Raw genomic sequence first — 23,068 nt, 5'->3', positions numbered from 1 at the left:
CCCTTCCAAGTCTGTTATTCTTTTTTTCCTTCCTTCTTTCCTTCCTTCCTTCCTTCCTTCCTTCCTTCCTTCCTTCCTTCCTTCCTTCCTTCCTTCTCCAACCCTGGAAGTTTTTAAGAAGAGACTGGACATCCATTTGTCTGAAATGGTATAGGGTCTCTGCCTAAGCAGGGGGCTGGACTAAATGACCTCCAAGGTCCCTTCCGAGTCAGTTATTCTGTTATTTTTTTCCCTTCCTTCCTTCCTCCTTCCCTCCCTCCTCCAACCCTGGAAGATTTTAAGACGAGACTGGACAGCCCTTTGTCTGAAATGGTATATAGGATCTCCTGCCTAAGCAGGCGGTTGGACTAGATGACCTCCAAGGTCCCTTCCGAGTCTGTTATTCTGTTATTCTTTTTTTCCCCTTCCTTTTCCTTCCTTCCTCCTCCAACACTGGAAGTTTTTAAGAAGAGACTGGACAGCCCTTTGACTGAAATGGTATCGGCTCTCCTGCCTAAACGGGGTTGGACTAGATGACCTCAATGTTTCCAAGCTCTGTTATTCTAATAACACCTGTCCCTGGCATCCCGTGGACCAAGATACTCCTCCTCCGACGCTTCCGAACAGAAGCCTCAAGTGGGCTTTTCCCTCAGTTGTGTGAATGGGGGGGGGGGGGCTGGCTGGGAGCACCGCAGGGCAAGCCTCGTTCCTGGAGGAGTGGGGAGGTACGTGCCAACAGGAGGGCCTCTGGGGCAGGTGGGGGGCGAGAAAAAGCCTCACCTTGCTGTCCCCTGTGGGGAAGATGACCCTCAGCACCTCCCGGTCCTCCTTCATCTTCTCAAACTCTCTCTCCAGCTGGTTCTGGATGTGGGCGTTGCTCAGGATGTCCTTCACCATCTCCTCCTGCAGGGTGCGCCGCAGAGCCCGCTCGTTGGCATAATCGAACTTGAACCTGGGGAGGAGGGAAGCCAAGGAGGATGCCTCAAATGGCAGAGGGGTGTGTGTGTGTCCTGTTTGGGCAGGGGTTGGACTAGTAGGCAACCTTGGCTCTTGCAGGACTCGTGGACGCCAACTCCCAGAATTCCTGAGCCAGCCACACCTTTTTTCCCCCCCTCCTCCTATAGCAGAAAGATTGCAGAGGAAGGGATTGTAAGAGAGTAAGCACGTCGATAGGTATACGCATCCTGCTGGCTCAGGAGTTCTGAGGTTGCCTACTCCTGACCTCTGTGTCCATCAGTTCCAATGATTGACAGCTCTTCCTGTCCACAAGTCCTTCTTAATACCTCGTCTACTGAAGTCTCAACTCATTTGGTCTAGGGCAGGGGTAGGCAACTTTGGCTCTTTTAGGACTCGTGGACTTCAACTCCCAGAATTCCTGAGCCAGCATGGGGGAATTATGGCCCCTTCATGACTTCTGGACTTCAGCTCCCAGAATTCCTGAGCCAGCCATGCCTTTTTATTTCTCCCCTCTTACCTCCTATAGCAGAAAGATTGCAGAGGAAGGGATTGTAAGAGAGTAAGCATGTCGATGGGTATACGCAGCCTGCTGACTCAGGAATTCTGAGATTGCTTACCCCTGACCTCTGTGTCCATCAGTTCCAATGACTGACAGCTCTTCCTGTCCACAAGTCCTTCTTAATGCCTCGTCTACTGAAGTCTCAACTCATTTGGTCTAGGCCAGGGGTAGGCAACCTGGGCTCTTTTATGACTCATGGACTTCAACTCCCAGAACTCCTGAGCCAGCCATGCCTTTTTATTTCTCCCCTCCTACCTCCTATAGCAGAAAGATTGCAGAGGAAGGGATTGTAAGAGAGTAAGCACGTCGATGGGTATACGCAGCCTGCTGGCTCAGGAATTCTGGGAGTTGACGTCCCCGAGTCCTAAAAGAGCCGAGGTTGCCTACCCCTGGACTAGAGGACTTCTAAGGTCCCTTCCGGCTCTCGTTACAGGCAGTCCTCGACCTGAACCCAAAATTTACGTTTGCTCAGGGAGGCATTTGTTAGCTTTGCCCCACTTTGTGATCTTTCTCGCCACGTTAAATGAACCATCACAACGGTTAAGTTAGTAACACGAATATTGGGCGAGTCTCAATTCCCCCTCGGCTTTGCCTGTTGGAAGGTCTCAAAAGGGGGAAATCACCTGACCCCGGGGGACGTTGCGCCCATCATAAATACGAGTCAGTTGCCGAGCGTCTGAATTTTGATCACATGAACCACGGGGGGGGGGGGGGGGGGGGAGAATGTTGTGACGGTTGCAAGTGTGAAAAAACGGTTCCGAGTCACTTTTTTTTCCAGTGATGTCGCACTGTCGTAACTCGAGGACTGCCCGTATCCTATTATTCTGCTATTCGAGGGGACGACGCGGCTGCTTAACCATTCCAAACCACGGTTCCCCAATCGTGGCCATTTTAAGATGGGTGGGCCTCCCTCACAGGGCTGTTGTGGGGAAAAGTAGGCGGGGGGAAAGGATTCTTGGATCTGCCGGGAGTGTTTGCGGCAATAAATCCCGAGAAGCTTTCTCCGAAGAGAAGAGAAAGGAACGGCAAACAAACCCAGGAGCCCCCCCCTAACGAGGCCGGCCGGGCCGGGACCCCCCCCCCAACGTGAAGAAGGACTCACTTCTTCTCGAAGGATTTGTTGGAAGGCTTGAGCGTGGCCAGATTCTGGAACTCAACGCTCTCGCCGGCCAGCCCATCCTCGCCGTAACGCAGCTGCACCACCTGGTTGATGGAGTTGCGGACGGTGGCGTCGTACTTCACCATGACCGACTCCATGGACTTGATCAGCCGACGCTGGATGTAACCTGGTGAAGGAGCGGAGGAGATCAGAGGAACACAATCGCAGAGCTGGAAGGGACCCTGGAGGTCATCTAGTCCAGCCCCCTGCTCAAGCAGCAGAGCCTAGACCGGCGGTTCTCCACCTGTGGGTCGGGACCCCATTTGGGGTCAAACGACCGTTTCACGGGGGTCGCCAAACAACGTAGTCTGCCATTTTTTCCCCCCTTTTCCTTAGCTGTGCTCCTCCCTTTTATTCTGTTGGCTTTTGAAAGCCAATAGAATAGACTCTCTTGAATAGAGTCCGATTCTATTGGCTTTCAAAAGCCAATAGGAATTGTCCAGGCTGTCTCTGCCCTGCTGAGCCCGCCCAAAGTCCCATTCTGCAAACGGTGCTACACCAGTTGAGTAGTCCTCGACTTACGACCGGCTGAGTAGTCCTTGACTTACGACCGGTTGGGGGGGGGTCGCGGCATTAAAAAGGTTGAGAACCACTGGGCTAGACCATTCCGGACAAATGGCTTTCCAGTCTCTTCTTAAAAGCCTCCAGTGTTGGGAGTACCCACAACTTCTGGTGGCAAGCCGTTCCACTGGTTAATTAACAGAATAACACAGTTCTAAGGGACCCTAGAGGTCTTCTAGTCCAGCCCCCTGCTCGAGCAGGAGACCCCTATGCAATTTCAAACAAATGGCTGTTTTCAAAAGCCTCCCCCCCCAATTTCTGGTGGCAAGCTGTTCCACTGGTTAACTGTCCTCGCTGTCAGGAAATTCCTCCCGCGTTCCAGCTTGCTTCTCTCCTCAATCCGTTTCCACCCGTTGCTTCTCGTCCTGCCTTGGAGAACAAGAGGGAGACCCCCCCTCCTCTTTTGGGGGGCAGCCCCCCCAAATATTGAAATGCTGACGAGTCCAGGGCAGCTGCAAAATTTGAGGGATTCCCCCTCCTGGTCCCACTTTGCAACCTGCCCCTTGCGCCGGAGAACGTCTCCCCCTCTTTTCCTCCCCGGAGCCCCTCAACCCACGCCTGACTCACCCGTCTCGGCCGTCTTGACGGCCGTGTCGATCAGCCCTTCTCGGCCCCCCATGGCGTGGAAGAAGAACTCGGTGGGGGTCAGGCCGGCCAGGTAGGAGTTCTCCACGAAGCCCCTGCTCTCCGGCCCGTAGTCGTCCTTGATGAAGTGGGGCAGCGTCCGGTGCTTGAAGCCGAAGGGGATGCGTTTCCCTTCCACGTTTTGCTGCCCTACCACGGCGATGACCTGGGGGGGCAGGAGGGGGACAGCCCCAGTCAGGCGAGATTCTGGGGAACCCTAACCTCCCCAAGCCTCCAGTTTGATGATGATGATATTATTATGGATCATCGCACAGTCAGCCAGATGTTCAGACCGGATTTGGCATTTTGTCTGCCTATCGAGTCCTTACCCAGGACCTGGGATAGGCAGATGTGGATGTTTGACGGTATTACAGATATCGTCGCAGGATGGAAGCAGTTCCTAGGAAGGCCGCCTTTTGCAATTGACTAATAGCGAATTTGTCAATGCCAATGGTGTTCAAGTGGTGCTCCAGCTGTTTTGGGATTGCACCCAAGGAGCCTATGACTATTGGTACCACCCTTGCTTGCTTTTGCCACAGTCTTTCTCTTTCTATTTGTAGGTCTTTGTATTTTGTGATCTTCTCCAGTTCTTTCTCGTCTATTATTATTATTATTATTATTATTATTGAGGATCATCATGTCCAGACTGGATTTGGCATTTTTGTCTACCTCTTGAGTCCTTACCAAGGACCTGGGATAGGCAGATGTGGATATTATTATTGTTATTGTTATTGTTGTCTTATAAATAAGGGTGAACCTTATCCAATGCTCCTTCTTCCTATTTTTCCCACAACAGTCCTGTAAGGTGGTTTGAACTAAGAGAGGGACTGGCCCAAAGTCACCCAGCTGGCTTTCCTGCCTAAGGCGGGGCTAGAACTCATCGTCTCCTGCTGATTGGCCCAAAGTCACCCAGACGGCTTTCGGGCCTAAGGCGGGACTATAACTCCCAGTCTCCTGCTGATTGGCCCAAAGTCACCCAGCCGGATTTCGTACCTGAGGCGGGACTAGAACTCCCAGTCTCCTGGTGATTGGCCCAACGTCACCCAGCCTCTTTCATGCCTAAGGCGGGACTAGAACTCCCCGTCTCCTGCTGATTGGCCCAAAGTCACCCAGCCGGATTTCGGGCCTAAGGCGGGACTAGAACTCCCCGTCTCCTGCTGATTGGCCCAAAGTCACCCAGCCGGATTTCGTACCTGAGGCGGGACTAGAACTCCCAGTCTCCTGCTGATTGGCCCAACGTCACCCAGCCTCTTTCATGCTTAAGGCGGGACTAGAACTCCCCGTCTCCTGCTGATTGGCCCAACGTCACCCAGCCTCTTTGATGCCCAAGGCGGGACTAGAACTCCCCGTCTCCTGCTGATTGGCTCAACGTCACCCAGCCTCTTTGATGCCTAAGGCGGGACTAGAACTCCTTATCCCCCACTTTCCAGCCTGGCGCCTTCACCACTAGACCACACTGGCTCTCCAGATCGATGGTAACTTGAACCCTGGGCCCTCCGATGAAAAAAAAGCCCGATGCTCCGGCGACTGAACTACCCAGAGCGGCGCGAGGCGGGTCCTACCTGGGAGATGTTGATTTTGGAGCCTTTGGCCCCCGAGACCACCATGGACTTGAAGTTGTTGTATTCGGAGAGGGACTTCTGGGCAGAGGAGCCCGTCTTGTCTCGGGCATCGTTCAGGATGCGGTTGACCTGGTTCTCAAAGGTCTGGCGGAGGGTGTTGCCCGGGGTGGGCTCCAGTTCATTGTTGTGGGCCTTCTCAATGACCTGGGGGAGGGAAGGGAGGGCGGGGGGGGGGGTTTCAAGGCAGGGCCCAAGGAGACAGGCCTGGCTTTTCAAGGCTGATCCCTCCCTCCCTCCCTCCCTCCCTCCCATCTTTATTCCTTCCTCCCCCCTTTCCAGGTCTTTCCTTCTTTCCTTCCTTCCTTCCCTTCTCTATTCCTTTCCTTCCTTCTTCCGCCTCTTCCTTCTTCCCATCTTTATTCCTTCCTTTCCCTTTCCATGTCTCTCCTTTCCTTCCTCCCTCCCTCCTTCTCCTTCCCATGTCTCCTTCCTTCCTTCCTTCCCATCTCTATTCCTTTCCATCCCTTTCTCCCACCTTCCCATCTTTATTCCTTCCTTTCCCTTTCCATGTCTCTCCTTCTTTCATTCTTTCCTCTCTCCTTCCCTTCTCTATTCCTTTTCTTCCTTCCTCCACCTCCTTCCCATGTCTCTTCCCTTCCTTTCCCTTTCCATGTATCTCCTTCTTTCCTTCCTCCCTCCCTCCTTCTCTTTCCCATCTGTCTTCCTTCCTTCCTTCCTTCCAATCTCTATTCCTTTCCTTCCCTTTCTCCCACCTTCCTTCTTCCCATCTTTATTCCTTCCTTTCCCTTTCCACATATCTCCTTCCTTCCCTCCCTCTTTCCTTCTCCTCATCTATCTCCTTCCTTCCTTCCTTCCTCCCTCCTTCCCATCTTTATCCCTTCCTCCTCTCTTTCCCTATATCTCCTTCCTTCCCTCCCTCTTTCCTTCTCTATTCCTTTCCTTCCTTCCTCCGCCTCTTCCTCCTTCCCATCTTTATTCCTTCCTTTCCCTTCCCATCTATCTCCTTCCTTCCCTCCCTCCCTCCATCTCCTTCCCATCTATCTCCTTCTTTCCTTCCTCCCTCCTTCCCATCTTTATTCCTTCCTCCTTCCTTTCCAGGTATCTCCTTCTTTCTTCCCTCCCTCCCTCTTTCCTTCTCCTTCCCATCTCTATTCCTTTCCCTTCCTTCCTTCCCTTCCTCTCCTTCTCCTTTCCATCTCTTTCCTTCCTTCTCTTCCCCCTCCTTCCTCCCTCTTCCTTCCCTTCCTTTCTTCCTCCCTCCCTCCTTCCCCTTCCCATCTCTATTCCTTTCCTTTCTCCTTTCCTTCCCCTTTCCATGTTATCTCCTTCCTTCTTTTCTTCCCTTTTTTTAAAAAATGCCCGTCTCTCTCACAGAGGGAGATTTCCCCCCCCCCCTTTTCCACCTCCTCAAAATTTCCGCCACGTATATTAGTCTGCCGCTCTCTACTGAAGATTTCCCCGCTGTTCTGATTTTAACCTGTCGGGACGATTTATCCCACTTTTAAACCACCCTGGGAATTTTTTTTCAAATGCAACCTCAAGTTTGCGGAGACAGGTCCAGCTTCCTCCGGTCTCAAGCCCCAAGTAATAAGAGAAGAGAATATTGGTAGCTCGGGGCTGAACTGAGGGGGGTCCTCAGTGGTCTCTGAGCTGGGTGGCTTTCTGGCAGACGTTTCGTGACCCAGCTGGGTAACATCATCAGTGTTGGAAGGGAGAGGGGTGTGCAGAGAGGAGGAAGAATAATGAGGGGTCCTTGGTGGTCTCTGAGCTGGGCGCTTTTCTCGCAGACGTTTCGTGACCCAGCTAGGTAGCATCATCAGTGCTAGAAGGGACTGAGGTTAACCAGCACTGGTGTTCCCTAGTTGGGTCGTAAAATGTCTGCCAATAAAACAACCCAGCTCAGACAGTGCCAAGGACCCGACATTGCTCCTCTCCGCACACCTCACTCCCTTCTGGAATGGATGACGTTACCTAGTTGGGTCAAGAAATGTCTCCAAGAAAACAACAGCACCAAGAACCCCAGAAGGAACAAGTCTTTCCTTTTGTGGGGGACCCGGCACCCGGTCCCGGCATCCAACCCCTGTCTTATCAGCCCCCCCCCCCAGAGCCAGGGGAGGGGTCTTTGCAGCTTGCTCCCTACCTCAATCACATCCTGCTTGGCTTTCTTGATGGTGTTCTGGATGTCTTGGTAGGTCTTGGCGTCAGCAATGGAGTCCCCGATGCCAATGGTGTGTCCTAGGAAGAAAGGAGAGCAGTGATTTGCAGGCCGGAAAAACAACAACAATAAGCGTTCGCCTCCCTTAAGCGCTGTTCGCTGTTGGGTCCTTGGCACTGTGTGAGCTGGGTTGTTTATTTGCACACATTTTATGAGCCAACTAGATAGATAGATAGATAGATAGATAGATAGATAGATAGATAGATAGATAGATAGATAGATAGATAGATGTGTGAGAGAGATAGCATTAGATGGTAGGTAGATGGATGGATAGATAAATAGGTAGGTAGAGATTAAATTAGACAGACAGACAAAAGACAGATAGATGATGGATAGGTGAGACAGATATAGATAGATAGATAGATAGATAGATAGATAGATAGATAGATAGATAGGTAGGTAGAGATTAGATGGATAGATGGATAGGCAGATAAATAGGTAGGTAGAGATTGAATCAGAATTAGACGACAGACAAAGACAGACGGATAGATGATGGATAGATAAGACAGATATATAGATAAAGAGAGAGAGAGATAGCATTAGATATTAGGTAGGAAGACAGATGGACAGATGGATAGGCAGATAGATAAATAGGTAGGTAGAGATTGAATTAGAATTAGAAGACAGGTAAAAGACAGATGATGGATAGGTGAGACAGATATAGAGATAGATATAGATAGATAGATAGATAGATAGATAGATAGATAGATAGATAGATAGATAGATAGATAGATGAGAGAGATAGCATTAGATGTTAGGTAGGTAGATGGATGGATAGATCAGGCAGATACATAAATAGATAGGTAGAGATTGAATTAGAATTAGACAGACAGACAAAAGACAGATAGATGATGGATAGGTGAGATAGATAGATAGATAGATAGAGCATTAGATGTTAAGTAGATGGATAGATGGATAGGCAGATAAATAGGTACGTAGAGATTGAATTAGAATTAGACGACAAAGACAGATGGATAGATAATGGATAGATGAGACAGATATAGATAGATAAAGAGAGAGAGATAGCATTAGATGTTAGGTAGAAAGACAGATGGATAAATAGGTAGGCAGAGACTGAATTAGAATTAGATGACAAAGACAGAAGGACAGATAGATGATGGATAGATGAGACAGACAGAGATGATAGATAAGAGAGAGAGAGATAGCATTAGATGTTAGGTAGGTAGGCAGATGGATAGATGGGTAGGCAGATAGATAGGTAGAGATTGAATTAGACGACAGACAGATAGATGATGGATGAATGAGACATATAGATAAAGAGAGAGGGAGAAAGAGATGATAGATAAGAGAGAGATAGCATTAGATGTTAGGTAGGAAGACAGAGGGATAGGCAGATAGACAAATAGGTAGAGATTGAATTAGAATTAGACGACAGACAGACATGATGGATAAATGATAGATAGATAGATAGATAGATAGATAGATAGATAGATAGATAGATAGATAGATAGATAGATAGATATAGACAGATAGGGAGATATGGCTAGATAATCGCAATAGACATAGGGATGGATAGATAGAAATAGATAGATATAGACAGATAGATAGGGAGATATAGCTAGATAACAGCAATAGAAATAGGGATAGATAGATAGATAGATAGATAGATAGATAGATAGATAGATAGATAGATAGATAGATAGATATAGACAGATAGGGAGATATAGCTAGATAATCGCAATAGACATAGGGATGGATAGATAGAAATAGACAGATAGACAGATAGATATAGACAGATAGATAGGGAGATATAGCTAGATAACAGCAATAGAAATAGGGATAGATAGATAGATAGATAGATAGATAGATAGATAGATAGATAGATAGATAGATAGATAGATAGATAGATAGATATAGACAGATAGATAGGGAGATATAGCTAGATAACAGCAATAGAAATAGGGATAGATAGATAGATAGATAGATAGATAGATAGATAGATAGATAGATAGATAGATAGACAGATAGATATAGACAGACAGACAGACAGACAGATAGATAGATAGATAGGTATGGGTGGGTGGGTGGGTGGATGGACGGACAGACAGATAGATAGATGACAGATAGACAGACAGACAGACATGATGGATAATCATTGGCTTCTCACCAAAATATCCCATGCGATACCAAGATGCCCACTGATGCCCCCTCCCCCCCCCCATGGCTTGAGGACAGCCAAAAGCAGCAGCCCGCTTTTCCGAGGAACGCCTCCCCAACGCTCGGGGGGGAGGCGGGGGGGGGAGTCCCAGCCCCCCAGCCAGTGGGCCTCACCTTCGATCAGCAGCCAGTTGTTGATGACCGTCTGGATGTTGCTGTAGAAGAGGCGGGTGACGTCGTGGCCCATCTCCAGGTAGGAGATGTGGACCAGGGATCCGGCCGAGGTGCCCAGAGATTTCTTGCACAAGATGCCCATGATCAGCTCGCCGTTCTCCACGATGACCTGGAAGCGGGAGACGGGTGGAGTCACGACTTGCCCTGGATCCAAAGGCCCCTAGGATGGCGGGCTGAAGCAACGCCCCCCCTCCCCACCAGCTAAGTTCCCAGGAGGGCTCCCCCCCCAAAAGGACACGCCAGCCATCCCAAAGGTGTTTTTTTTTTTCCCCCAGGAGGCAATGGGACTTTCTGGTGTTTGTTTTGAAGATGTTTCTCTTCTCATCCCAGATGCTTCTTCAGCTCTGGGTCAACGCTGCAAATACTGTATATTCTGGCTTTGACAATATGCAGAACTGTCTGGTATTTTTGGGGGTTAATGCAGAGCAGAAGGGGGGGTGGGGGTAAAGCCCGGGAAAGAAAGAGGAAGGAAATCTTTGACCTTCACACTAATTGGATAATGTGATATATGACAGCTAATTCAGGGAGGGAACATGCTGATAATTTAACTGCTCCGAGGAAGAGAACTTAGATCTTGGTATAAACCTTCTGTTATGCCTGTGCCAACATTTTGAAGCAATAAAAGACTTTTAGGGAAATCAATGCCTGGAAGTTCTTTGAAGTGTTTCGTTAGCCGGAACCATAACATTCTGACTGGATGGTGGGGAAGGGAAGGATTTATACGCCTTGGAGAAAAACGGGTCATTTGCATCCTTTTAGAGAGTCGTTGAGGCCGCTTGGAGGTTTATCTGGGTCACCTGAGTGGTGCAAAATGGGTGTGGAGCCTTTTCTCTGAAGACATTTCACTTCTCATCCCAGAAGCTTTCTCCAGTTCTGATTGGAGGGTGGGGAAATGGAAGGATTTATACTCCTTGTGGACAGCCGGTCATTTGCATTTTTTTTAGAGAGTCGTCGAGGCTGCTTGGAGGCTTACTTGTGTCCTCTGGGTCACCTGAGTGGTGGAAATGGGGTCTGCAGGGACCCAAGGCAGAAAATCTGTCGCCAACAAGGCTTCACTTTGCATCACTCAGGTGACCCCGAGGACACAGGTAAGCCTCCAAATGGCCTCAACGACTCTCCAAAAGAGTACAAATGACCAGCTGTCTGCAAGGAGTATAAATCTTTCCATTCCCCACCATCCAGTCAGAGCTGAAGAAGCTTCCTGGATGAGAAGAGAAACATCTTCAAAAGAAAAACAACAGAAGTCCAGTTGGCTCCTGAAAAAAGCGCCTTTGGGACAAAGCTCCAAGTGGCCTCAACGACTCTCTAAAACACTGCAAATGACCAGCTCTCTGAAAGGAGTATAAATCTTTCCATTCCCCACCATCCAGTCTGAGCTGAAGAAGCTTCCTGGATGAGAAATGTCTTTAAAAAAAAAACACCAGAAAATCCAGTGGCCTCTTGAAAAAACACCTTTGGGACAACTGCGGACGCAGACAAATCTCCAAGCGGCCTCAACGACTCTCTCAAAGGGTGCAAATGACCGGCTGTCTGCAAGGAGTATAAATCCTTCCCTTTCCCCACCCTCCAGTCAGAACCGAAGAAGCTTCTGGGATGAAAAGCAAACTGTCTTCAAAGAAAAACAAGAAAGTCCAGTTGTGTCCTGGAAAAAAAAAAAAAACAACGCACCTTTGGGACCACCAGGACCGGAATGACAGCGAATAACCCCCCGTAGACATTTTGCTCTCCAGCCATCCTCCACCATCCCCGGTGGGCCCAAACACTTCCAAGAGGTTGGGATTTCTGTAGGTCAGTGGTTCTCAACCTTTTTAATGCCGCGACCCCCAACCGGTCATAAGTCGAGGACTACTCAACTGGTGCAGCACCGTTGGCAGAATGGGACTTTGGGCGGGCTCAGCAGGGCAGAGACAGCCTGGACAATCCCTATTGACTTTGGAAAGCCAATAGAATTAGACTCTATTCAAGAGAGTCTATTCTATGGGCTTTCAAAAGCCAATAGAATAAAAGGGAGTATAGCACAGCTAAGGAAAAGGGGGGGAAAATGGCGGACCGCGTTGTTTGGCGACCCCCCGTGAAATGGTCGTTTGATCCCAAATGGGGTCCCGACCCACAGGTTGAGAACCACTGCTGTAGGTTTTTTTTCCACCCCAAAGGGAACAGCCCCCCCCTCCTTTCCCGGCAACTGGGCTAACCTTGGTGTCTCCCGGAGAGATGTGTTTGTACGGGCCGCTGTCTTCGTCGTCCGGATGGGTGCTGTGAGTCCGGACACAGTTGATATGTCCCGGGATGATCAGCGAGAAGATCTGCTTGCCAGTCCAGAGCGGGCGAGGCTTCAGGATGGCCGGCTGGGGCACTTTGCCGTCCCAGGTGGACAGGAACATCAGCAAATTCATCACTTCCCCCTGGGAAGGGGAAGGGGAGGGTTAGGAGCAGGAAGGGAGGGGCAGACCGAGGTCACGATCCACGTCCTCCCGTCTCCGACGCCAACTCTACGGCAGAGATGGGCAACTACGACGACCTGCGGGACTTCCAACTCCCGGAATTCCTGAGCGGGCTAGGTTGGCCGGTCACGGAATGAATGTGTCGACGCTGCTGCTAACGTCGGATGTTCTTACTTTGACAACATGTGGATGTGCCCCCATTTTCCTTCTTATGTTTTACTCTTAGGGTTAGATCAGTGATGGCGAACCTTTTAGAGGCCGAGTGCCCAAACTGCAACCCAGAACCCACTTATTTATCTCCGGGGGCCAGGTGGGCATGGCTGTGCGTGGTCATGGCCGAGGTGGGCGTGGTCTCCTCGATGTTGCTCGTGGGGAGGGACACCTGTGGAAGCCGGGCAGGGTTGAGGGAGATCTAGGGGGTCTCTGGCAGGTGGGGCAGTGGGCAGGAGGCTCGTCCTGCGGGGCGAGGCAAGGTGAGGTAGGGTGGGGGTGCCATTGTCGCAGGGCAAGGCGAGGCAGGGGCGGCTGCTGCGTGACACCGTCGGCTCCCGCACACAGAGGCCAGTGAGCGCATGGGGGTCAACAGTGTCTGTCAGCAGCCACAGCCTGCCAGCCCCTCGACCGGCGCACTCTGGGGCTCTGCAGCCCGCCACCAGCAGTTCAAAGAAGCCGCCTCGTAGCTGGACGGCCGGCTGACAGCTGAGGAGGCGATGCAGTGGGTCGTGCCCGGGAAAAGGAGAGCATGCGAGGCCAGGAGGGATGGGACAGGGGATGAGGGAAACCAGCCATGCTGGGATGCATCCGACCACGTGGGACCTCGGTGAGTTAGCGGGTGGCTGTTTGAAGAGGGACGGTTGCCATCTCTGGGGCATCGCGCACGTGCCCACAGAGAGGGCTCTGAGTGCCGTCTCTGGCACGCGTGCCATAGGTTCGCCACCACTGAGTTAAGATGATGCCGGGAGGAGGAACGTGCCTGGCAGTTTAGCTAGACATAACAACGCTGAAGCTAGCGTGAGAACCAAGGCTATTGAAATAAGAGATGATAAGGATTGGCGGGCTGCAGACCTGGAGGGGAAGCCTGCATTTCAAGCTAATTGGGGAATGTGATTTGTAACTGTTAATTGTGCTTTGATACTCTGTGCTCAGGAGAGGAGAATTCAGATTTTGGCTTGGCCTATGTACATGCGGATGCTATGCTACTCAAATAAAGATTCTTTAAGGTAAACAATGTTCTTTTGAAGAGTTTCCTCTGTCGCAAGTAGGACAGAATGGTTTCCAACCTGTAGTTGCCCACCTCTGCTCTAGGCCCCGTTCCTAGCCTCAAACTGGCCAGTCCTTAACACAGGCAGTCCTCGACTTACAAGCCTTTTTTTTAGGGACCATTCCAAGTTACAACAGCACTGAAAAAAGGACCGTTTTTCATTCTTACAACAGGTCCCGGGATCAAAATGCAACGGACTCATATTTACGACGGTCGCAGCCTCCCGGGATCACGGGATTCCCCGTTTGCAACCTTCTGACCGCTGAAGTCAATGGGAAGCTGGAGTCACTTCACCGCCGTGCAGCTCACTCAATCATGGCAGCGACTCGCTTAACCAAGTTGTAAAAGGGGGCCAAATTTACTTCATAACCGTCTGGCTTAGCAACGGAAATCTGGGGTTCGCTTAAATAAATGAGCCAAGGTCGTAAAACGGGGCAAAAATTACTTCACCGCCGTCTGGCTTAGCAAGGGAAATCTGGGGCGCCGCTGACCAGTCCCTGCGGCCGTGAAGTCCCAAGGCCTTGCGTCGTAAGCCGAGGACGGCCCGTAATTGAGGCAAGAGCAAGGAGGCTGACTGGGCTTTCCTTTTGCTCGAGAAACGGGCGGAAAGCGAGACACCCTCACCCTTTCCAGGAAGACGTCCCTCTTGGTGAACTTGCGGACCGCCGTCAGCGTGTCCTGCACGATGCCCATGACGGGCCGGTTGGACTGCGGGGTGACGATCATCCGGGGGACCATGGCCAGCTCCTGGATCTCCGCCCGGGTCTCCAGCGACTGGGGGAGGTGGAGGTTCATCTCGTCGCCGTCGAAGTCGGCGTTGTAGGGGGTGGTGACGCTGAGGGGCAGAAGGAAGACAGTCCCCGTCAGGATAGGGCAGTGATTCTCCACCTGTGGGTCGGGACCCCATTTGGGGTCGAACGACCATTTCACGGGGGTCGCCAAACAACGCAGTCCGCCATTTTTTCCCCCTTTTTCTTAGCTGTGCTCCTCCCTTTTATTCTATTGGCTTTTGAAAGCCAATAGAAGAGACTCTCTTGAATAGAGTCTCATTCTATTGGCTTTCCAAAGCCAATAGGAATTGTCCAGGCTGTCTCTGTCCTGCTGAGCCCGCCAAAAGTCGCATTCTGCAAACGGTGCTGCACCAGTTGAGTAGTCCTCGACTTATGACTGGTTGAGTAGTCAAGAGGGCAAAGGTACAACTCCATCCTTGTCGATCATTGCAAAAAAGTCACGCGGCCCAAGGGGTGTTGTGTGTTAACAATGGACTCTTGAGGTCCCAGGCGCTCTCTGAGCTGGGGTTTCCTTGCAGACGTTGCGTGACCCAACTAGGTAACATCATCAGTGCTAGGAAGGAGTGGGGTTTGTGGAAAGGAGGAGGAGGACAACTGTGGGGTCCCGGGTACTGTCTCAGCTTGGGGGTTTTCTTGCAGACGTTTCATGACCCAACTATGTAGCATCATCAGTGCTACAAGGGAGGGAGGTTTGCAGAAAGGAGGAGGAGGAGGAGGAGGAGCTAATCACCAGGAGACGGTGAGTTCTAGTCCCGCCTTAGGCATGAAAGCTGGCTGGGTGACTTTGGGCCAATCACCAGGAGACGGTGAGTTCTAGTCCCGCCTTAAGCATAAAAGCCGGCTGGGTGACTCTGGGCCAATCACCAGGAGATGGTGAGTTCTAGTCCCGCCTTAGGCATGAAAGCCAGTTGGGTGACTTTGGGCCAATCAGCAGGAGATGGTGAGTTCTAGTCCCGCCTTAGGCATGAAAGCCAGTTGGGTGACTTTGGGCCAATCAGCAGGAGACGGTGAGTTCTAGTCCTGCCTTAGCCACAAAAGCCAGCTGGGTGGGCCAATCACCAGGAGACGGTGAGTTCTAATCCCGCCTTAGACATGAAAGCCAGTTGGGTGACTTTGGGCCCAATCACCAGGAGACGGTGAGTTCTAGTCCTGCCTTACCAATGAAAGCTGGCTTGATGATTTTGAGCTAATCACCAAGAGATGGTGAGTTCTAGTCCTGCCTTAGGCACAAAAACCTACCTAACATCTAATGCGCTCTCTCTCTCTCTCTCTCTCTCTCACACACACACACACACACACACACACACACACACGGTGGGACACAAATCGGTAAACAAAAGCAAATTAATAATGATTCTTTTCCGAAAAGCAGCCGAGAAGGGAAGCCGAGCGGTTCAAGGCCCACCTGAGATTGAGCCGGAACGTGGACCAGGGCAGGATACGCACTCGGTGCCCCATCATGGACATTTTGTGCAACGTGGGCTGCCGGTTGAAAATGACGATGTCCCCGTCGCACATGTGCCGCTCCACCTGGGACGCAGGAAAGGAAGCTCAGCGGCTGAGCCAGAAAGACGGAGGGGGAGAGAAACCCACGGGGCAGAGGACAGCCCCCCCCCAAAAAAAACACACACAAAATCCACACCCCACAGCTGTGCTTGGTGGGCCAAAGGAAGCAAAAGGACCACACAAACTAACGATTTGCCAATTTGTCCTCCTTTTAAAAGGGGTGTCCTCGGTTTATGACCATGTTCAAAGTTACAACGGGACTGAAAGGAGCGACTTATGACCGGTCCCCCACACTTATGCATCGATACGGCCTCCCTACTACGGTCTTGGGGATCAAAATTGAGGCGCTTGGCATAACCGGCGTGCGTTCACACCGAACAATTAACCAGTGGAACAGCCTGTCTCCAGAAGCAGTGAATGCTCCAACACTGGAAGCTTTTAAGAAAAGACTGGACAGCCATTTGTCCGAAATGGTGTAGGGTTTCCTGCCTGAGCAGGGGGTTGGACTAGATGACCTCTAAGGTCCCTTCCACCTTTACTACTATTACTATTCTCACTCGTGACCTCCCCAGCCGGCTTCCCCTAAGCAGAATCAATGGGGCGAGCTGGATCTGCTTAACGGCCGCAGCGTTCACTGCAGCGATTCGCAAAAAAAAAAAAAAAGGCTCATAAAATGGGAGGGCGTCTTGCTTAACGACCGCCTTGTTGAGCAAGCAGAGATTCGGTCACTAAACCGAGGACTACCTGTAGCCTTTTGGGCAATCGCAGAGTTGGCAGGGAGGATAACCCGCCCTGCCCCTTCGGATCTGTCCCTCCGTTTCCGTGGGGACCGTTATCTGGGTTCGCCCCAAAGGATCTGGGAGTTAGGGAACCCCTCCCCTCTGCCCCACTGGGACCTGTTCCCCCCCCCCACAGACATTTCCCAGCCAGACCAACCTTGTACCCAATCTGCAAGTGGAGGTCGCTGGACTTCGGGTGGAAGCGGAGATCAATCCGGTCCCCGTTGTGCCGGATGATGTACTTGGCTCCGGGATACTGGCTGTTCCCTCGGCTCACCAGCTCCTGCAGCCTGGGGAGGGGGCAGGGGGGGAAGGGAAAGGAGGCATCTGTGGGCATCTTTGTATCACATGGGATATTTTGCTGAGAATCCAAAGACATTCCATTCATCTATCCATCCATCCATCCATCCATCCATCCATCCATCTATCTATCATGCTATTTATCCATGTTTGTCTCTGTCTTTATTTCTATCTATCTATCTATCTCTTATATCTATCTTTATATCTATCTATCTATAGCTAATCTATCTATATCATGTTATTTATCCATCTGTCTATCTTTATATCTATCTATCTATCTATCTATCTATCTATCTATCTATCTATCTATCTATATTATATCTATCTTTATATCTATTCTATATCATGTTATTTATCTCTGTCTATCTATCTATCTATCTATAATCTATATCTTATCATGCTATTTATCCATCTGTCTATCTTTATATCTATCTATCTATCTATCTATCTATCTATCTATCTATCATGCTATTTATCCATGTTTGTCTGTCTTTATTTCTATCTATCTATCTATCTATCTATCTATCTATCTATTTATCTATCTATCTATCTATCTATATCTTATATCTATCTTTATATCTATCTCTATATCTAATCTATATCTATCATGCTATTTATCCATCTCTGTCTATCTTTATATCTATCTACCTATATACCTTATATCTTGATTTCTATATCTATATCTATTCTCTATCATGCTATTTATCCATCTGTCTGTCTATCTCTGTCTATATATATCTTATATCTATGTTTATTTCTATCATTATTTCTATATCGATCTATATCTATCTATCTATCTATCTATCTATCTATCTATCTATCTATCTATCTATCTATCTATCTATCTATCATGTTTATGTCTGTCTGTCATCTAATTCTAATTCAATCTCTACTTACCTATTTATCTATCTGCCTATCCAACCACCTACCTACCTAACATATAATGCTATCTCTCTCTCTCATCTCTCTCTATCTTTCTATATCTATCTATATCTGTCTCATCTATCCATCATCTGTCTGTCTTATCTATCAAATTCTAATTAGAGGGTCAAAGAAACAGCCAAGACCAGCAAGAGCCGGTGTGTGTGTGTGTGTGTGTGTGTGTGTTGGGAGTCCATCTCCGGCCCTCACCTATCGATGTTGAATGGCGCCACGATCTCCGCAAAGGTCATGTTGGCGGCGATGGAGCGCGGCACGCCCACCTGGTCGATGGAGAGGTTGGGGTCCGGCGTGATGACCGTCCGGGCGGAGAAGTCCACCCGTTTGCCCATCAGGTTCCCTCGGACCCGGCCTTCCTTGCCCTTCAGACGCTGCTTCAAGGACTTCAGAGGCCGGCCGGACTTTTGCATCGCCTGTTAAGTTGGGAAGGGGGCAACGGCAGAGGGGGTACATCAGGACCCTCTTGGCACGCCGAGAAGTTTAAAAAAAAAAAGACCCTAGTGCAAATTTGGGGAGGGGGACAACATGGCAGTAGGTAGGATTTTAGACCCCCACTCTCTCTCTCTCTCTTGCTTCATGGCCCCTTCCTGGAGGTGTGGGGGGGGTCTCCCCGTCCCCGTGGAAGTCAGCTTGGCCCCCACTTTGACGCTCTTCCAAAGGGCTCCGAAGACAGGGGTTTGGGCAAGGGGCTTGGAGACCCCAGGGTGACATGGAGGCCACCAAGTGGTTGGTGGGGTTGCTGTCCCCGGGGAGGTGGGGGGGGGATCACCCAGGGTCACCACTGAGTGAGCTGGGCAGCCCCCCCTTTTTTTCTTAATAACGCACCCTCACAATGTTGAAATTCATTCAGAGAGTCCAACTCAATTAGCAGCTGAAGATCACAACATCTAGGCCAGGGGTCTTCCAACTTGGCCCTTGGATGACTTGCGGACTTCAACTCCCAGAATCCCTCAGCCAGGCAGGCTGGCTGAAGAATTCTGGGAGCTGAAGTCCACAAGTCATCAAAGGGTCCCAGTTCCTTCACGCTGGCTGAGGAATTCTGGGAGTTGAAGTCCACAAGTCGTAAAAGGGACATAGTTCCCTCATACTGGCTGAGGAATTCTGGGTGTTGAAGTCCACAAGTCACAAAAGGGTCCTAGTTCCCTCACGCTGGCTGAGGAATTCTGGGCGTTGAAGTCCGCAAGTCATCAAAGGGCCAAGTTGGAAGACCCCCTGCTTGTGGACTTCAACTCCCAGAATCCCTCAGCCAGCTGTTTTTTCCCACTTTGCTGAAGTCAAGATATATTCGTTCCCAATGTCTATTAAGAAAGGTTACCCCGTCAAAATGGCAATAAAGGTCATCTGGCCACCCCTGTTCTTGTCCTAGCCGTGCTGAATGCTGGGAAGCCCTTGCTGGCCAGGGAATTCTGGGAAATGAGGTCCGTAAGTCTTGGGGGGGCTTAGCTTAACCTAGGATTCACCCAATCTCATCACGTGCTCCAGAGGTGCGAGGACTACAATCCCAAGGGCTGGGGAATCCTGGGAACAGATGTCCACCCATCTATCCAGTCGTGGCTCTCAAGTATGGTAACCAGATCCCTGCGGATGGGGAGGAAAATTCCTTAGGGCTACTCCTGTCCCCCCCCCCTTCAGCCACTTACTCTGGGCAGCCCGGGCAATTCATTGTCCACCATGGTGGCCACGTGGAACTGGAGGAGCTTGACGTCTTCCGCGATGACGTGAGCGGCCGCCCCGTTCTGCTCGTTCCGCCGCAACTGGTTGTTGATTTTCACAATGTCGGCCAGCTTGTGAGTCAAGTCATCCTAGGGGAAAAAAGGGAAGGTGGGGGGGGGTCAGCATCTGGCAGCCCTGGAAGCTTGGAGGGATGCTAAACCAATGTGGAACCGATTGCCCGCAGAGGTTGCGGGTGCTCCAGCACTGGAAGTTTTTAAGAGGAGATTGGACAGCCCTTTTGTCTGAAATGGCATAAGGTCTCCTGTTTGGACAGGGGGGTTGGACTAGATGACCTCTAAGGTCCTTTTCTCCTCTCCTCTTCTACCCTACCCTAATCTATTCTGGGTGTTATTATTCTATTCTATTTTGTATTTTAATATTCTATGCTATTCCATTCTCTATTATTTTAAGCTATCCTATATTCTATTATTCTCTATTCTATTCTATCTTGTATTTTGTTATTCTATCCTATTCTGTATTCTAATCTATTCTGTATTTTATTATTCTATTTTGTATTTTAATATTCTATTCTATATTATTTTAATCTATTCTATTTTGTATTTTATTATTCTCTATTCTGTTAGTCTCTATTCTATACTATTTTGTATTTGTTATTCTATCCTATCGTATTCTACATTCTACTCTATTCTGTATTTTATTATTCTATTCTATTCTGTATTATTCTATTCTATTCCATTCCATTCTTTATTATTCTATTCTCTATTCTATTCTGTATTTTATTATTCTATTCTATTCTGTATTTTATCTATTCTATTCTATTCTATTCTGTATTTTATCATTCTATTCTATTCTATTCTATTCTGTATTTTATTATTCTATTATATTCTGTATTTTATCATTCTATTCTATTATATTCTGTATTTTATCATTCTATTCTATTGTATTCTGTATTTTATTATTCTATTCTATTTCTATTGTATTCTGTATTTTATTATTCTATTTCTATTGTATTCTGTATTTTATTATTCTATTCTATTCTGTATTTTATCATTCTATTCTATTCTGTATTTTATTATTCTCTATTCTATTCTGTATTTTATTATTCTCTATTCTATTCTATTATTTTTTATTATTCTATTCTACCCAGGCCTGCTGCGAATTCGATGCTGGGTCTGGGTTCAAAGCATGCCTCCCCCGCCCCGCCCCGCCCCACCCCACCCCGAGCCCCCCGCAGCCACCTGATTTCTGGCCGAGCCCTGCATGACGACGGCCGGTCGGACGGAGAGCGGAGGGACGGGCAGCACGGTGCAGATCATCCACTCCGGCCGGGCGTACTTGGGGTCCATGCCCAGGATGAAGCATTCCTCGTCCGAGATGCGCTTGAAGATCTCGTGGACCCGCTCCGGGCTCAGCAGGATCTTCTTCTCCTGCGAGTCCTCGTTCACGTGCTTCCACTCGGCGTACAGCTCCAGGCCCGAGCGGCGGATCCGGGGCTGGTAGCGCCCGCAGCCCCCGTGGCCCTTGAGGGAGGGAAGGAGGGGGTCACTGACGGAGGGGGGGTGCAGAAAAGCTCACTTTGATTTTTATTTCCCACCCCCACCCCCTTTGCTGTTGTTTGCAAAATAACTCAAGGCAACAAACGTACCTCCTCCTTCTGCGCAATTTCCCCAGTTTGGTCCAGCACTGAAAGCACCAGGCAAGAAGAGACCGGGAGACGGTGAGTTCTAGTCTCACTTTAGGGAGGGAAGCTGTCTGGCTGACTTTGGGCCAATCACCAGGAGAGGGTGAGTTCTAGTCCTATTCTAAGCCAGGAAAGCTGGCTGGGTGCCTTTGGGCCAATTACTAGGTGATGGTGAGTTCTAGTCCTGCCTTAGCCAGGAAAGCTAGCTGGGTGCCTTTGGGCCAATCACTAGGTGATGGTGAGTTCTAGTCCTGCCTTAGCCAGGAAAGCTGGCTGGGTGCCTTTGATCCAATCACTAGGTGATGGTGAGTTCTAGTTCTGTCTTAGCCACGAAACCTGGCTGGGTGCCTTTGGGCCAATCACTAGGTGATGGTGAGTTCTAGTCCTGCCTTAGCCAGGAAAGCTGGCTGGGTGCCTTTAGGCCAATCACTAGGTGATGGTGAGTTCTAGTCCTGCCTTAGCCAGAAAAGCTGGCGAGGTGCCTTTGGGCCAATCACTAGGTGATGGTGAGTTCTAGTCCTGCCTTAGTCAGGAAAGCTGGCTGGGTGCCTTTGGTCCAGGCCTTCTCTCTCAGCCCAACCTATCTCACCAGGTTATCATTGTGGGGAAAATTGGAGAAAAGAGGATTAGATCTGTACACTGCTTTATTTATGGGAATAATACCGGCCAGATAAAATAAATATAAAAACCAAACGGTCACTGGATCCCTCACCGCCAGGAGAGCCTTCGGCACAGAACTGAAATTGATCCCAGGAGCCAGACTCTACTACTCTCTTGAAATGTATATTTCCCTTTGAGAAAATATTTCTCTAGTTTTTTTTTTATCCTTCTGGGTGAGCCCTTCTATTTTCCTCCGAATAGTCTTTACGAGTTAGGCAAAAGAACATCAGCAGACGGTGTAAACCGAATCGAAATTCACTTCTCCATGACTACCTAATCGCGTGTGTATTTTTTGTGTGTTGCCGCAACATTTCCTTCGACTTTAACCGGAAACTCCAATCAAGCTGGTTAAGACTTTAGGCGGAATTCAGAACCAATTAATTTTTATTTATTTTTTAAAAAAGCAGCTCCTTTAGACTAAGAGCTTTCCGGGGACGTATTTGTTTCCCTTAAGCGGGCATTAATTACATTATTTCAGGAGGAAATTAAGGCCCAATCAGCAGAATTACCAACGGGTGACCCTCCGAGGAAATTTTGATAAGGGGTGGGGGAAAAAAAAAAAAAAAAACCAAACAGCCGTTCATGGGAGTTTTATTCCTGCTTCTGCATTGACAAACCACGGAGCATCTGTCTGTCAAAGCGAAAACGGCAAGCGGGACCCCCACACGCACTATTTGACGAGATGCCCCTGGGAAGGGTAGCACGTTAAAAGTAGCACAGGTGTTAACGATGGCGCATTCATTTCCCCGTGGAAATTCAGCCTGGCAAAGCGGGAGGGCCGTTTTCCCGGGCAACAGCCAGACGGAATTATTATTTGTTATTTCTGGTGCAGAACTGGCCAACAAAATATTGATATTTTCATTATTTATTCTCGAGGGGAAAATGTTGCGCGTCTAAATAACTTCCGTATGGGCTCCTGAGGGGGCAAGGCTGCGGAAAACCGCTCCAAAGGCTGTACATCAATCTGAATCAATTTAATTTGGATCAGAGTAAGGGCATGCGGTGTGATTTCTTGGGTTTGTTACAAAGCAAACACAATATGGAAGC

General features: G+C 49.3%; 1 protein-coding gene across 1 annotated transcript in view; it reads right to left on the bottom strand.

The window, feature by feature from the left end:
- Positions 1–23,068, bottom strand: part of POLR2A (RNA polymerase II subunit A) — a 45,142-nt gene that overhangs the window by 12,963 nt on the left and 9,111 nt on the right. Inside the window, exons 5-17 of the mRNA XM_039337940.1 lie at positions 20,919–21,200; positions 19,647–19,808; positions 18,199–18,419; positions 16,925–17,057; positions 15,888–16,012; positions 14,316–14,526; positions 12,182–12,391; positions 9,930–10,098; positions 7,563–7,657; positions 5,402–5,605; positions 3,783–4,005; positions 2,598–2,781; positions 760–931 (exon numbers count right to left, since the gene is read on the bottom strand). Coding sequence (XP_039193874.1) covers positions 760–931; positions 2,598–2,781; positions 3,783–4,005; positions 5,402–5,605; positions 7,563–7,657; positions 9,930–10,098; positions 12,182–12,391; positions 14,316–14,526; positions 15,888–16,012; positions 16,925–17,057; positions 18,199–18,419; positions 19,647–19,808; positions 20,919–21,200 — 2,391 coding nt within the window. The remainder of the gene's footprint in view (positions 1–759; positions 932–2,597; positions 2,782–3,782; positions 4,006–5,401; positions 5,606–7,562; positions 7,658–9,929; positions 10,099–12,181; positions 12,392–14,315; positions 14,527–15,887; positions 16,013–16,924; positions 17,058–18,198; positions 18,420–19,646; positions 19,809–20,918; positions 21,201–23,068) is intronic.

The sequence above is a fragment of the Crotalus tigris genome, unplaced genomic scaffold, assembly GCF_016545835.1.
Source record: "Crotalus tigris isolate CLP2741 ecotype Arizona unplaced genomic scaffold, ASM1654583v1 scf7180000017690.20705106771:4171800, whole genome shotgun sequence".
Classification (NCBI taxonomy): domain Eukaryota; kingdom Metazoa; phylum Chordata; class Lepidosauria; order Squamata; family Viperidae; genus Crotalus; species Crotalus tigris.
The sequence above is the reverse complement of the archived record's forward strand: the minus strand, read 5'-3'. Positions and strand labels throughout refer to the sequence as shown.